At 51.2% G+C, this 15,667-nt stretch overlaps 1 protein-coding gene across 2 annotated transcripts; it reads right to left on the bottom strand.

The window, feature by feature from the left end:
• Nucleotides 1-2,777: 2,777 nt before the first annotated feature.
• CALHM2 (calcium homeostasis modulator family member 2) lies at nucleotides 2,778-9,946 on the bottom strand. Of its 2 annotated transcripts, XM_024213635.1 has the most exons (4): nucleotides 9,849-9,946; nucleotides 9,482-9,559; nucleotides 5,102-5,706; nucleotides 2,778-3,293 (listed from the first exon to the last, which is right to left on the bottom strand). In XM_024213635.1, exons 3-4 carry the CDS (start codon nucleotides 5,642-5,644, stop codon nucleotides 2,877-2,879), a joined length of 960 nt encoding a protein of 319 aa, XP_024069403.1. In that variant the 5' UTR covers nucleotides 5,645-5,706; nucleotides 9,482-9,559; nucleotides 9,849-9,946; the 3' UTR covers nucleotides 2,778-2,876. The 2 variants fall into 2 exon arrangements, with proteins under 2 accessions (XP_024069403.1, XP_024069404.1); XM_024213636.1 differs by lacking the exon at nucleotides 9,482-9,559.
• Nucleotides 9,947-15,667: the final 5,721 nt, after the last annotated feature.

The raw sequence follows: 15,667 nt of genomic DNA on the forward strand, positions 1-15,667 counted from the left end.
GCTGCTGGAGTGGTTGGGCTATTGCTTGCGATAGCCTGCGTTCCTGCCTCAGCTGCTGGGCATGAATAGCAGTTACTCTTTATGCTAAATCCTGACTTCTTTCTATTTGTCATGCTTTTATAAGCGTCCTGGTTGTGGTCTGTTGTAGGTCTCCTCGGAGAGCTGCATAGAATGTCTGCACCCTGAAGGAGAACTAAAAAACCCAACTCAAACACCTTAGCGAAGGGGCTGCCCTCACTTCTCTTCCTGCCAGCATGTGATGTATAGCAATGACAACCTACGTGTATTAGCACTAGCCCCTTTCCAATTGCTAGCCGTGCTCCTGCTCTCTTACTCACAAGAGAGCACAGTGACAGAGCAGGATCTGGTCCTTCCTTCACCCACTGCATCGATCCTCTGTAAAACCTGCACCCAAATCAGTGCAACAATATCACCAACTCTCCTGATAGTTGGTAGGACCGGCTCTAGGCACCAGCAAAGCAAGCACCACAATTCCAGGAGCGGCATTCTGGGCTGTTGCGCTCCCGAAGGGGTGTTTTTGTTTTTGTGAGGTTTTTTTGCTTGGACAGTTGCGCTTTCTGAGCTTGGGGCAGCAAAAAACCTAGAGCCGGCCCTGATCGTTGGTGGTCTGCTTAAACCGTCAACTCCTGGAGTTGTGTGAGCATGACAGAATCGGAACTTTAATTTAAAAAAACAAAGTAAGTTCTGGCCCTCGTGTTCACATTTTCAAACTTTTCTTTGACCCAACTGCACCCAAAACGTTCAGAAATCAGAATGCAAAGAAAAAGAATTCAAATTTATTTATTTATTTTTTTAAAAAACCTCAATTTTTAATTGAGTCGCATGAGTTTGAAGTGCCTGACTCATGATCTTTGTACACTTGGGATTGACAGTACCATGAAAGGCATAGCAAAAGTGCATAAAAACGAGGAGCATTATAAATAAGAAAAGCCAACTTCAATGTGCTGTCAACCATTAAAATAGGGACAATTTTGTGTGTATCTAATTCAACATGCAATTAGAGACAGGTGAATGGTGCAGTGCTATAAACGCAAATCAAGTCTCCAGCCAGTGGACGACACAATAGTGCAATGACAGTGGTACATTTAAACCTCCCCTCTCTCCGTTTCTCAGAGTGGAACTTAGTTCTTGAGAGAGAATCCGCGAGGACCTCGTTCAGGAGCCATCTAAGGCAGTGGAAACAGTTTAAAAAGCCCAATGAAGGAAGGGAGGAGTGGTCACTGCTTCCCATGGCTGAATCCCACTGCTTCCAATCAGTGCAAACCTCAGTCTCTACAGGCACAAGACGTGCTCATAATGCAGTCTTTTGGCTGGCTGGTTTCTGGTCTCCTTCCAGTTAGGAGAAAGATGCTTAACTGATACAATTAAGCATGAAGAGTGTGCACTGTAACTAAGTCTGATTATGAGCTTGCCATGTCTCAGACCCTAAGCAGGGGCGAAGCTGGTCAGTGCTTGGATGAGAAGCCCAAGGTGCTCCAGGAAGTGGTGATGGTGACTCAACGTGTCCCAAGCCAGCTCAGCAGAATGCAGGTCTGCTGACGGTGCTGTCTTCCAGACACACAAAACCAAGTTGACGCCCATTTGTGCTCATGAAAAAGGGTGTTTGGTATCCTGGCCAGTTTCCAATTGGGTAATTGCATTCCACTTCATTAAATTTCCCTGTGCAATATCAGTGGCCTACTTGCTGGCATCAGGTCAACTTGACCCCAGAGAAGTGGAGGGGGAGGATACCTAGGGAAACTGACAGGTCAATCCTGGGGACATGCAAAGCAGTGTGGGATGGCACTTAGAGGACTGCCAAAATAGTGTGAATGAACAACATGCGTACATGAACATGGGTTTTGTATGAACTCAGTGCCTGGTGAACTTTGTACCCTTTAGCTATGGCGCTACTGTGCTTTCAGTGTCTGCATTGTGTGAATGCAGGTCATTGCAATGTGCGCCAATCCAAGTTAGGGCATACCGCCCCCTCCCTTCCCTCTTGTAGACAAACCCTTAGATTCTGGAGTTTTTCTGTGCATTGATGGACTGCTGTTGTGTTCCACCCCACATGCAGCTGCCCATCAGGTGCCCTGGGAATTTCTTTATGCTATAGAACTGCAAGATAAAGTCTTAATAAAATAGGTTTCAGAGTAGCAGCCGTGTATAATAAAATAGGCAGTTGTGCTGGGTGGTCTTGTCCTGACCCTGAAATGAAGGAGAGCAAAGAGGCTGCAGCATTCGTAGCTGAGATGGGGAAACCCTGGCAGTGTGTTGTTAAAGATGGGAAACCAGATACATGTCTTTGTGTACGCAGGACCTGGGGGCTCGGTCTGTGCCTCAGAACAGTAGGGCTGCAGCACTGATAGTCTGGAGACAAGGTGCACGTACCTGCTTTAGGTGCCATGTCCTCTGGGTGGGAGCAGCAGTGCACGGTTGTGTCTTAGAGACTAGTTCCTGGCATGATGCGGTTGGTCGTTATCCTGAAGCCGTTCATCCTTCCTCCCTTGCTGTGCCCAGGAGGAACAGCTGTTTGGAGGAGAATTAGCAGCAAAGCGACTAGCCAGGCTCCTGTGCTGTTTTTACCTATTTGAACATACAGTGAAGCAAAGTCTGATGGGGAAAGTCTGCGGGGGAGGGATAGCTCAGTGGTTTGAGCATTGGCCTGCTAAACCCAGGGTTGTGGGGGCCATTTAGGGATCTGGGGCAAAAAAAAAAAATCTGTCAGGGACAGTACTTGGTCCTGCTGTGAAGGCAGGGGACTGGACTCGATGACCTTTCAAGGTCCCTTCAAGTTCTCTGAGATAGGTATATCTCCATATCATAAAGATGGTGTGGGGAACTGGTTCTGTCATCCCCCTGGGCTGCTGGTTCTCTTATGTGGCTAGGAAGACCATTTCCTGACCATCAGGCCCTGACCAGTTCCCCTCCACCCCTTTGGCCCACTTATGGAGCCGGCTGTAGAGTGGGAAGCCCTTATTTTCCCGGTAGATATAGACCCCGGTGATGGCGTTCCACTGCGGGCTTGGCTGGACGCCCTCCACTGGGAACTCCTGCACTAGCTCCTTCTCCTCCTTATTCAGAGCCACGAAGCCGAAGAACTGCTTGACGTTGTTGGCAGCCAGGATCTTGGAGTGAACTTCGGCGGTGCGCTCGAAGAGCTTGGCCTCGCTAGAGCGGTACTGGGACCAGTAGCCCTCTTGCCGGTAGCTGAGCGGCGAGCAGCAGTGCTTCAGGCACTTGGTGAGGAAAACCAAGACTGCGATGACCCCAATGAGCAGCCATCCAAAGAGCTGAGAAAGAGACAGAGAGGGCTACATCAGAACAGCTCATCAGTCCGAGCTCCGATTAAAGAACCTGCCCCGTTTCATGCTGGCTCAGGAGGACACCAGCACTTGGATTCTTTGTTCGTGTCTCTGTGAACGTGATGCAGTACTGATCGCGCTGACTAGAGCATAGGCAGATCCAGGTGCTGTGTGAGATTCCCAGCAATCCTCTGCCAATGCCCTTCAGTCCTGACCGGCAACAGTTCCTGCTCTTCCAGACTGGAGCCAAGACAGCTCAGCTGATGAACCTCAGTCCTGATCTGCCCCGTCCCCATCTACTCCAGACTTGGAACCCCTCACAGCTTGGCCAATGCACCCTGGGCAACTCCTTCTATTCCAGTAGTTCTCAGACTTTTGTACTGGTGACCCCTTTCACATAGCAAGCCTCGGAGTGCAACCCCCCTTATAAATTAAAAACGCTTTTTTATATATTTAACGCCATTATAAATGCTGGAGGCAAAGCGGGGTTTGGGGTGGAGACTGACAGCTCGTGACCCCCCATGTAATAACCTCATGACCCCCTGAGGGGTCCCAACCCCCAGTGTGAGAACCTCTGTTCTATTCTAATTCAGGGACACCCCCATCACTTCTGCTTCTGACTGGGCCACAGGGGGATCACTGCAGAGTGAACAGACTAGTCTAACTCAGATCCAACATGGTACTGCCAAGCCCTGGGTTAGCTGATGTGGAGTTGGTTCTGAGAACTGATCTCCCGGTGTCTGGATAATGTATTGTCCTCTTGCACCTAACAAATGCTGCTTTTGGGGGCGGGGGGGAGGGTAGGTCCTCACAAAGCCATGAACATGTGTCTTAAAAGCAAATTTTCCCCCAAAGCAGATTCTTAATGTAAAAACTGTACCGGTTTCTGGTAGCTAAGCCTGGGCCAACTCGCACCTCAGAGTAGGTGTAATTCACTCCAGATTTCTGAACGCGTGGTGCTCGCAGGCATAGGACGTGGGCTTCTGTGCCAGAGTGCTGGGCAACAGCAGCTCTACCAGCACTCTGATCATGGGAACATCAATTAAATCACCCCAGAGGAAACCGGAGGGGCAAAGCTGTGCCTAAGTGATAGACTGAGGAGAAAGCTACAGGGGTAATTAACTCAGTCCAGAAAGTAGAAAAGGCACAGGAAGGATGTGTGCTCGAGGAGGTGGAGCCCCTCACCCCCCACTTCCGATGGGGAAGATGCCTTCTGTCTCCCCACTCCTTGGCCGAGTGAGTTAAGGAGTGTACGATATTGTAACTACGGCGCTCTGAGCGGTTTGGTGCTTGAACAGAGACAGGAGTGGCATCCTGCCCTGTCGCAGCTCAGAGCAGCGCTGGGTGTGTCAGGGCCGCTTTCCCCATTTTGCTTGTCTTGGCTTCCCAGTGTTGCAGTTTCAGTGAGAATTTATTGGTACGTAGGCTAAGCCCCAGAGGGGAAAGTGAGTATTATTTCCCTGAGAGAGAGGAGGATAATGGGGCACAGAGGGGGAAAGTAACTTTCCCGGGAGTCAGGAATACAGCCCAGGTGTCCTGCTCTAACCACTAGACAACACTGTGTAATATCCTGGCTTCAATTAAGTAAATAGCAAAACTCGCATTGACTTCAATGGGGCCAGGATTTCAATTTCTGTCTCTGAGCCTTGGAGTCTTGGCTCCTAGTCTCCTTCTCTGACTCCAACACAACACACTCATCCTGAGCCAGAAATAGTACACAGGAGACCTGGCTCCCAGTCTCCTCTAACCCCTTGTCAACACTCCTTCCACACCCAGACATACAAGTCAATCAATACCTGCGACTCGTATCTTAGTCTTCTTATAACTTCTTCCTTAAAACTTGTCAAGTTCCCGGGAATGTCCTTACAAGGGAACCTGGCCAGGGTCTCCGGTCCATAGCTGGCTGGAAATTTATCTAGGGAGGCAGGATCCACAAATTCACTGAGGGCACAGACGTAGGCTTCTCCGCGGAGCAGTGAGATGACCGACCAGGTGACAGGGGCCACGGCAGCCCGGCCTATGATGGAGCCAAAGAGCAGGAAGGTGGCTGCGGCCGAGAAGTTCTTGGCCCCCCTCTTGTGGCACTCGGCCACCAAATTCCAGGTGTGGTTGTTCCAGATGACGCCGATGAGGAACAGGGCCAGGGCTGGGACTCCGATGGCAGCAAGTCCATAGATGTAGTTCCTGGCCGGAGAACAGGGGCAGTGGAAGGCGACCACAGAGAAGAGTTCCTGGCTGCCCACCGTGCCCAGGGCCACCAGGCCATTGAAGATCATCACATCTTTGCTTTTGAAGAACAGAGAAAGGAAGCGGAAGTTTTCAGTGATGAGGGCAGCCATCTTGGATGGAGCATCCACTAGGAGATGCCTACAGCAGTCTGGGTCCTCTCACCTCACGCTGGCTACAACGACAATAACAGCACTGAGAAATGTGAATCATAGAGCCAATATTCGAGAGGCGGCAATAGGGCGCTGCACCCCCACCCTTCTCCCTGATGGCTGCCCCGCTTCCCAGAGATCTCGCCTGGCGACTCTGCGGGAACTCGTAATTGGGTGCTGTCATACCCAACTGGAGTAGGGGGTCACAGTGGGAGTCTAGAGAAGTAGGTAGGTGGTCTGGCTGGTGGGATGGACCTGGCTCCACATCAGCCAGGTTCTCTGCTTCCTGGCATCAGACTCAGCTAGGGATCACTTTGTAAATGGGAGTGGAGCAGCTCCAGGGGATGGTAGCTGTCCCCCACTTTGCTACACCCTCCCCTTTGGCCTGTGGCCCTGAGAAAGGGGGAGAGAGAGGAACAGCCTCTGGTGAGCTGCTCCCTTTGTAGGCCATATCTGGCGAATGGTCACAATCTGGCACATTTTTAAAGGTGACCAGAGCCTTGGCCAGCACCTGCGAAACGAGAGCTACCCCAGGAAGGCCAGTTCATTTGGAGAAGTCCATATGCCAACTTCGGCCCCACCCCCACTAGCTAGCCAAAGTACCTGAGGATCCTACTGAACCACAACCAAATTTAAATTGTGCTTTGGCAAGATTGTTAGACACAGTTGAAATTGTATGGTACGGTACTTATGTGGCCCCTATCTCCATAGTAACAGAGCAGCTTTCAATCTTTAATATATGAAGCACAGAGAGCTAAGTGACTTGCCCAAGTTCACACCAAAAGTCTGTGGCCGAGCAGGGACTTGACCCTGGCTCTCCCAAGTGCTAGGCAAGTGCCCTAACCAGTGGACCATCCTTCCTCACTGAATTCACTCCTTCATCCACACTCCAGAGTTCACAGCTCTGCTCTCTTACTCACGTTTGGAGTTGGAATATTAGTACCCAAACCCCACCCTCAATCTCAGAGCAGTGACACATTCTGTCTACAATGATTCACAGTGAAATAGTTAATAATATTGACACTTTAAGTTTCATCGTTAGGGTTCAGAGTTAACACTCACTTATCTATCCATGAACATTATTGAGTGAAAAGTATTTTTCAAATGACAGTGAGAAACAAGGAGCAGAAGGGATTGCTGAGGGAGTAAACTTGAGCTAGAAGGAAAACCTCAGACTTTTCCATTTCCCATTGAGTTCCTCAAAACAGTATCTGCCAGAGATGATTACTAAAAAAAAAAACCTGTTGCCTCTGACTCTCTCTTTCTGACTGGCTGCCTCTTCTCTCCCACCCTATGAGAGGCCAGTCAAGCCTTCCTTACCTTCCTTAGCAGACTGGCATGAGCTTTATCATTCCATACTATCATTCCGGGTACGTCCACACTGCGATGTAAGGCCAGGATTCAAATTCAGGCTCAAGCCTAACCTCCTTTCCATCTACACACAAATCGCACTAATCGGATTGGAGGGTCTGAGCCTGGGTCAAGCCAGGACCCAGGATTCAAGTCCTATTCCTTTGTGGTGTAGATGCAGCTCCATTGGACACATGTTCTGGGAGTCCACCAAAAGTATCCCATAATCCCAAGTCAAGTTTGGAGGACAGTCAAGTTTTCCCATACTGCACCATGAACAAAGGGCTAGAGCTGCCACATTGTGGGAGGGCGCTAGGAACTCTGGGATATGGGTTGTGGATCAGGTCCTCATAAGGCAGTGTAGATGCTGGACCCCCAAGTTGGGACCCAGGGTTCAACAATTCCTAACCTGGGGTTACCAATGAGTGTAGACGCTCAAGCCCTAGGCTAACAACCCCAAGTCTGCTAACTCGAGCTCTACTAAATCTGAGTTTACCGTGTAGCATAGACACCCTCAATGTCTTAGGGTGTGTCTTCACAGCATAGCTAGCTCCAGTTATACTTGAAAATTACCCCTAACTTGCCCCGCATCCACACACAACAATCTCTAGCTCCAAGTGAAGTGGGGCTTTAAACGGGAGCTAGCTCGCCTGCCAGAAGGGATGGGTTGAAGCTCCATTGTTGCAACTTGCTGATGCTCAAGCTAATAATGGGGATGCAACGGCAACTCATCTGCAGCTAATCCAGTCACTCTGTGCTGCCAGTGTGGTCTCTCTCACTAGGCTCACCGGAGTGCAGTAACTTGAGCTAACTGATGCAGCGAAGATAAGCCCTTAGTGTAGCTCAGATTTCCTGTGTGATGTGGTGATGTGCATAGAGAGCAATGGACGGCCCTCTGCTGACCGGTCTGATGACAGTATTCATTCATACAGGAACGGCCCGTTGAGCTGCACTCCCCAGAAACCAAAGCGAGTCGCTCTGGTGTTTGGAGAATGGAACGATAACGAAGCCAGGGGTTCTGGTAGCAGCAAATCTCCCAGGGCTCTGTCTGTCTTCACCAAAAAGTCAATCCGCGGGTGTGCAGTGTAGCACCGCTAGGAGAGCACATCGGTACATAGGGTTTGTATCGATGCAGCTGCATCAGCCCTACACTCACCCACAAGCCGGGGCTTAGTTACCACCTGCTTCCTACTCTCACCGCCTGGCTGCCGTGCAATAGGGCCCAGCTTAGATTCTGGGACAAGGCACCAGCCTTCATGCTGAGCCGAGTGAAATCCCATCGCAGGACACTCCCAAGCAGCTTGCGTGGTTTCACCTCTGTGCTCCTTACACCAGAATAGCATTGCACCTATCATTTCTGGGGATCCCAAAGCACTTCGCTAGTTATGGGCCCCATCCTGCAGCCCTCAGACAAGGAAACCTCTTGATTTCAGTGGGCTTGTAGGATGGGAGCCTGGAATACATATAATTTTATCACCTAGCTCTTATCATCAGTAGATTGCAAAGCGCTTTACAAAGGAGGTCAGTATCATTACCCCCATTTTACAAATGGTGACACTGAGGCAGAGGGAGGCAAAGTGACTTGCCTAAGGTCACCCAGCAATCAGTGGCAGAGCCAGGAATAGAACCCAAGTCTCCTGAGTGCTTTATCCACTAGGCAACACTGCTCCTCATATAGCCCAGCAGCACTAAAGTGCAGCCACCTTTGCAGGGGGAAATGGGCGGGGAGCTGTGTGAAAGGGCAGCAGTTCTGGTTCATCAGGCTGGGTTCCTCAATCCCTTGGACTTCACTTCGCCCTCCAGGTTTAACTGACATGAACCTCAGCCAAACCCATCGAGCACCAAGGTTTCAGGTGGGAGATGATTCACCTCACTGCGGCTAGAGCTTTGACAAAGGCCCATCTGAGAGGCTGGTGAACCTGCCCTGGAGTTTGTATCAATACCTACACCAGAGCCTTCTGCGTCTCCTGAATGGCACACAGCCCTCTGGGGGCTGGCTGTGGAAACCCATCCTCCTCCTAATCATGGCAGACCCCAAAGGGGCATGATCAAGTGCCACCTGGATAGAGCTCTAGCTACGACTTTTGTGAAAGGGCCAGTCCTGCATCCTGCATGTTTACAGCAAACATAAAATTGGTGCCATGGAAACCCCAACTTCTCTGAAAAGTAGCAGGGGCTCTTTCATGTTCAGGCCAATCAGATAAAGGGAACCCAGTTTTTAAGGTCTCCTGTGAAAGGCCCACACACATCTGGTACTTAGTTTACAGGGCCCCGGAAGACTGAGCTGATCCTAGTGAGATTATGGCAGGGAGTTAGTCCAACCTGATGCCTGAGATCACTAGTTCACAATGCGTCACTATGGGTTTAAACACGAAAAACTAGGGCCCTAATTCCCTACTGCAGTACCGCAGTTTTACACCAGTCAAACTCACTGATCAACGGACTTACACTAGAGTGAAGAATCAGACTCATGATCTCGACTGCCTTAACGTTCGTGTTGTGCAGTGTTCCTCAAAGACTCTAGACCTGAAATGGGATGATACAAATCCAGGACCGTTATTCAGGGGAACACAGAACGATTGCACAAAACCAAAACCATGCGACCCTTCCTTTCAAGGGCTGGAGCTAGCAACAGGCCAAGCAAAACTAAGATTGGGTAACAAACAGGAATGCTCCATCCTCGGGGAGAAGTCTCCCATCGCTAATGGGTTTCATTCCCAGTGAGGATGGGGCATGTGCTTATTTGTAAGCAGCCTCTATTTCCGTGCTACCCCCAGAACAAATGTAAAGATAAGAAGAAAACTAAGCCACTTACTTAAGGGGTTGTTAAATCCGTTTTCAGAGCCTTCTCGGCTACACTCCAAGTGCAGGGGGAGGAGGGGAGTGGGAATCCAGCTCAGAAAGTGCCGGTGCAAGAAGTTAAAACGGTTCCAAGTAGCGTTTATTTTCAGCAACTTCCTTTCTGTGTGCCAAGGGGTCCTCTGTTGGTAGATGTTTTGTGATGGGAGGGAAAAGTCTCCGCCTCGCATCAGGGTGGGGCTTGTACAGGCAGCAAAAGGCCAGTTACTTTCTGTCTGTTTCAAAGAAAACATTGTGCCTTTAAAAGAAAAAAAAAAAGGCACAAAAACTAGTTAGTGGAAAAAATGCATAATCCGCCCCCAAACCAGAGTGAGATGGCAGGGCAGCGGCAGGCTGTGGAGGGAAATGTGGCGTGCAGCTGTCTGGGGCGTGTCTGGAGCTCTCTTCATCACTGCCCCCAAGGAGACTGCTTGCTCGGAGCCCTGGGAAAGATCTGCTCGAGGACGCTCTAACTGGGGTTCCCTGGCATAGTAAGGAGAATGCCAGAGCCAGGCACCTCTGGAGAGAAGAGTTATAGCCTCACACAGTCCACTACAACTGGCTGCCTGAGTCTGAAAGGTGGATGCAAGGGGGCTGCAGGTCAGGACTGAGATGCATCGGAGGAGCGGTCTGTGGGCACCCCCAGACTGGAATAGCAGGGGGTGCTGCAGCCAGGAGATGTGCACTGGCAGGGCTGGGGTGTGTTTCTCCCCTAAGAGTGTAATAACAGGGGTGCTGCAGGTCAAGAGCAAATTCCTACAACCCCCATGAGTAAACCCCATTGACTTCGGTGCAGCATGGGGAGGGCTCTTTGTGCAGGGGGCTGTCTCTGCTCTCGCTGCTTGGCCACTCCAAACTGGATTGGAAATGGAGAGGTGTTTGGTTTAGGGTTCATTAGAAGCAGAGGCCGGTAGACCCGATCCTCCCCCAGCGTTGGGGATAGCTAGATCCTGTTCCACACCCCAGCAGCATGGCAACCTGGACACTGAGTCATTTGGATGCAGCAGTGCAGCTTGGCCTGTTCTAATGCAAAGGGACAGCCAGGGACACGAATGGGGACTAACTCTCTTAGCGGCAGTGAAGTGCCTGTGGCCGAGAGCTCTTTTGGAAGCACCGTGGGTGGGGAAATAGTGGCTCTTTGGCTGCGAGTCCAGGCACCGTCTCTCCTACCCAGGCAGAGCGGGGTGTGGCCAGAGGCTGGGGCAGCACATTCATTCCTGACTCTGCTTTTCCACTTTCCACTTCCTTTCCGGAGCCATGCAATGAAGGCAGAGAAGGAGGCCGGGCCATCTCCTTTCCTCCTCCTCCTCTTCTCCTCCCGCCCTCTTGCCACAGCTGGCCGGCTCTCTGCTCCTGCTTGCCTGCTGCAGCCCTCTTTCCCTTCATGCTTCATGGATGCTGTGCCCCTGGAACAAAACCCAGGCCCCCAGAGGGCGGGTTAGCAGAGAGAAACTCACAGCAACGCCCATGTTGATTTCTGCACAGCCTCTAGCCCCTGGAATGGAACGAAACTCTTCCCCGGCCCCGTGCTATTGCCGGAGAGAGGCCTGCATGGGCATCCTCCATTTCAGGGCATCTGGAATGGATTTGGGGTTCCTGCTACAGAAACCACCCCGTGGGAAACCTGGAGCTGGGTTTGGGTTTGACTCTGACCCTCCCCAGAGTTCAGGAGAGTTCGGATCTGGACTTCTGGTGCGGGCCTGTCTCTGCTTATTACTGGTTTAATCCTGGCTCTGCCATGCTTGCTGTGTCCTCTTAGGCCAATCACGCCCCTTCCCCGTGCCTCTGTTTCCCCTCCCACGCTTCGTTTACTTAGGACTTAAGCTCTTTGGGGCAGAGCCCATCTCCCGTGCGGCCAGCTCTCTCAGGGATGGGATTTCAGCCGAGGCCAGCGCCCGTTTTGTAATGACCAGAGATGATCCAACCCTCTGGCCAATGTAGCCCTGCCTGGCGGAAATCTGCCTCTGATTGGCTGCGCCCCCCACTTGCTCCACCTCCTGGGGCTGAGCAACCAATCCTAGCTCCTGTAGGAAGAGCTGTCTTTCCCCTGAGCGCCCCAAAGCCATTCTCCTAGGCTGGGAGGGGAGAGATAAAGAACCCACCTGCTCAGGGCAGTTCTGCTCCCTCCTCCCCTGCTGTGAGCAATGGGAGATGGTTCTTCTGCACCTGCTCCCTGCAGCACCTGGCCTGGGAGGGGGCAGAAGGGGTGAAGAGGTCCTGGAGCTGCCCCCCCCAGCCTGGAAGGGAGAGAGGGGACCCTGCCGCAGCCCCCTCCAGGCCTGGGAGAAGGGAGTGAAGCGCCTCAGGAGCAGAGAGGAGGCTGGGGGGCTGCAGTGATGAGAGAGGCTGGGCAGGAGCAGAATAAATTGCTGGGCAGGGGACAGGCAGATGGGACCCAAATCACTCAGCAGATACATTCGGGAGAGAGGGCGACACTGAGTGTGACCCGCACGTGCTGGGGCCGGGCAGCGGAGTGCAGCAATAAACAGACAAACTAAAAAACACCGTCTAGTCTCTTGGGGGGAAAAAACCCTCATGATTTTGTCAACCAATCTCATGATATTTGGGGTCGATCTTGTGATTTTGGGGGGCCTGTCTCATGATTTCTGATCTCTCGAGGTTGGCAGAACCGTGTCTCTCTGCTCAGTGCCTGGCGCCCTCGGGACCCGATCTTAGCTGCCACCGCACTACCAATGACGACGATATTGGGCTTGACCGGGTCAGCAGTTGACGGGTCCGACTCCCACAGGAAGCGGCCCCTCCCTTCTGCATTGGGGCCTCGCTCCTCACAGAAATTGGGGACGGGAGAGGCCTGTTAGAACACCCAGCCCCTCGCCCGGGGGCAGGGCCAGGATTGTCCCCTCCAGACCACCTGCGAGGGCTTTGCCCAACGTACGTTTCACAGTCCCATGCAACAGAGCTTCTGCCACGCCCCGGGGCCGACTGGTAGATCTCTCTGGCAGGAAGGCTTTGCTGCTATTCAGCCTCCTTAACCCCACCCCATTGCTCCCAATCACACTCTCTTGTGCCACCCTAACCCCTCTCCTGGCTGTTTCCACCCTTCAGATGTGCCCCAACCCCCCCAGCCAAGTGACAGAGATGTCGCACTTCCAGAGCTGGGTTGGGCCTTCAAAGCACAGCCCAATGGGAGCCCAAGAGACCCTCAAGAGGCATTTTAAGCAGCCCCTTCCCCCCTGAAAGGATGCGGAGTGCACTTTCCTCAGCGCTGCTGGCCAGTGAGGCGTGGGGGAGGCCGCTCTCCTGCCCTCTCCTCATCCCTTCCCCCGCTGGAGTGGCTGGTGCCACCATTGGGGTGAGCCTGGCACTGGCCTACGCTCTCCACTCACAGTGCAGCGGTGGGTGGGGAAGGCTCCTCATGCCCTTCCCCCACAACCCCAGGCACTAGTCACAATCTGAGCCTTAATTAGGGTGACCAGATGTCCCGATTTTATAGGGACAGTCCTGATTTTTGGGTCTTTTTCTTATATAGGCTCCTATTACCCCCCATCCTGATTTTTCACACTTGCTGTCTGGTCACCCTAGCCTTAATCTCATTTTATATATCAGTCCCTCCTAGGGCTGAGATAAGGCAATCCAGGACCCTAGGGCCGTCCCACGCTGAGGTCCCATATGGCCCTCCCCCAGGCTGTGGCCCTGCCCCTTCTGGTGTGGTAGCAGGTTTCAGAGTTAAGATGAATAGGGCAGTGTACACCTCTTGGAGCTATTGTTTCAGGCTCTCTGCAAACTCAGGTTACACTCACACCTTGTTTTCAGGCTTTCTTTGTGTCTATGAGGGTTAGAAACACAATTCTTTTAAGATGAAAACTGAGATTCTGATCTCATCAGGAGCTGGGGCCTTTGGCATGAGCCTGTGGTACCTGGGCCTTGATCCAGCCCCGGTGCCCTCAGCTCCCTTATAATGGTAGCTGCATTTTGTTGAACTCCCTACAGTTTGTCGGTATCATTCTGGTGATGCGGTGGCCAGCAATTAATTCACTCTTCCAGATGTAGCCCCTGCTGCATTACACGATGGCTCTGCATGTGCCACCCCAAATTTCACTGGACTCTTGCTGCTACTACATCCCATTGCAAACTCATGCCTAATTTGCTATCCCCTATCACCCCCCTCGTCTGGCCATCACTGCTTCCCAGGCTTGTCCCTCCCCCTGCGTGTCTGGGGCATCCGATTCTTTTCCCCAGATGCACTCTTCCAAGTTGAATCTCATGTTGTTATTTGTTAATAATGCTTATGTTATAATTATATTAACAATGCAGCCAATCGTTGCAGGGTGTTGTGCATTGCCCCGTTAAGAGGGATCGTGCCCTGGGCTTCTTCAATCAACAGGAAGTGCACAGAAATAGCTGAAGCAGTTTGTTGAGTTGAGCAGATCCTTGTCGGGTGACTCATTTGTGAAGCCTGAGGCTTGTCTCAACTTCAGAGGCCTTGGGAGGAACAAGCTATCCTCTGGAGGATGCGGTTGCAGCCGGTTAGGTTGTGTGTGCATGAGCCTTAGGAGAATGATTAGGGAACTGTGACCAAGGAACCTGGTAACTGGGGATCCGTCTGCCTTTGTCTTCACTGGGCATCACTGAGGCCTCACCCTTTCATGACAACTGGCTCTTTAGCTTGTGGGAGGGTTGCTGCAATAGGGGGTGTCTGAGGTCTGGGGTGAGAGGAGGTTGGGGCCTCCCCCCAAAAGCAATTAAAAATGATCCCTTGATCCAAGAATTTGAAATGCTCCACCTGGTGACCCAAATGCTGCTCTCTATGCTTTCTGGGCTGTAGGGCCAGACTTCCCCCTGCTGTGTCTTTGATCTCTTTGCCTGCTGTACAGGTGCTGGACAGCCCCTTGTTACAAAGGGGATTCGGTGTCAGGCTCTGATCCCGAAGTGTAAATGGAAAAGGGAAAGAGTTTCTCTCTGCAAATGGAAGCCTGCTCTTTGGTCTCTTAATGGATCTGCCCAGGAGTTTGCATGGTAATAACAGCTCTGAGACTAGTGAGAAGGCTCCTTTTTGGTGGATCATAACTGTGCCGAACTGAAAAAAATAAAACTGGAAACAGTGTTTATCTTTTAATCTCCTTTGTGTTGTCAGTCAAGCTGTGTTCCTATTAACTCCTGGACAGGTGCCTTGATTAAAGAGCTGAGTGTGAAGCTTAACGAGAAATCTGTGACGTGACGTGTTCCTTTCTCCCCAGAGTCAGCCTGACTAATCATGAACTTGGATACAACTTCGTTAATAGTCTTTCTGGCTTGAGCTTCGAATTTCACTGGTACTGACTTCAGGGGGCAGGAAGGGACAGCAAACCAGGAATTAAGCTTTACATTAACTGCAATCACCTTGGCTCCTGCTGGGCCAAAACTGGGTTGTTTAAAAAGAGCAAGTGCGGGAGAGAGGGAGAAAGAGAAACAAACTATTGATAATTTGATATGTGGTTTAAGGGACATGACTGAGGTGAAAATATTCCCCGAATACTTTCCTTTCATACATTACTAAGAAAACCACAATTATCAGAGTGTGAATTTTGGCAATCAAGGCTGGGCTTTTCAAAGCCATTTAGAGGATTTGGATGCCTAATTTCAATCAATTTGTTTGGGAATTTGGGTAGCCAGATTGCAGTGCGTAGGAATTGGGTTGTATCCCTTTAAATAATTTGGGAACCATCTAGTTGGCTTCTATTGCAGAACCCCTGATACGCTGCCAGAGCAGCATTGCATATATGTATCTAGGCCTTGTATGTTTGTATCTAGTTAGTAGACATGGTTATTTGGAATCCAGCTGTGTCATGTGGCTTC

Source organism: Terrapene carolina, unplaced genomic scaffold (genome assembly GCF_002925995.2).
Source record: "Terrapene carolina triunguis isolate 2854851 unplaced genomic scaffold, T_m_triunguis-2.0 Scaffold95, whole genome shotgun sequence".
NCBI lineage: Eukaryota > Metazoa > Chordata > Testudines > Emydidae > Terrapene > Terrapene triunguis.

Bases quoted from the DNA above. Each gene is read 5' to 3' on its own strand.
- CALHM2 (XM_024213636.1), bottom strand. From the start codon at position 5,644: ATGGCTGCCCTCATCACTGAAAACTTCCGCTTCCTTTCTCTGTTCTTC. The intron at 3,294-5,101 runs GTATTGATTGAC...TCTCTTTCTCAG, and splicing joins GACTAAGATACGAGTCGCAG to CTCTTTGGATGGCTGCTCAT.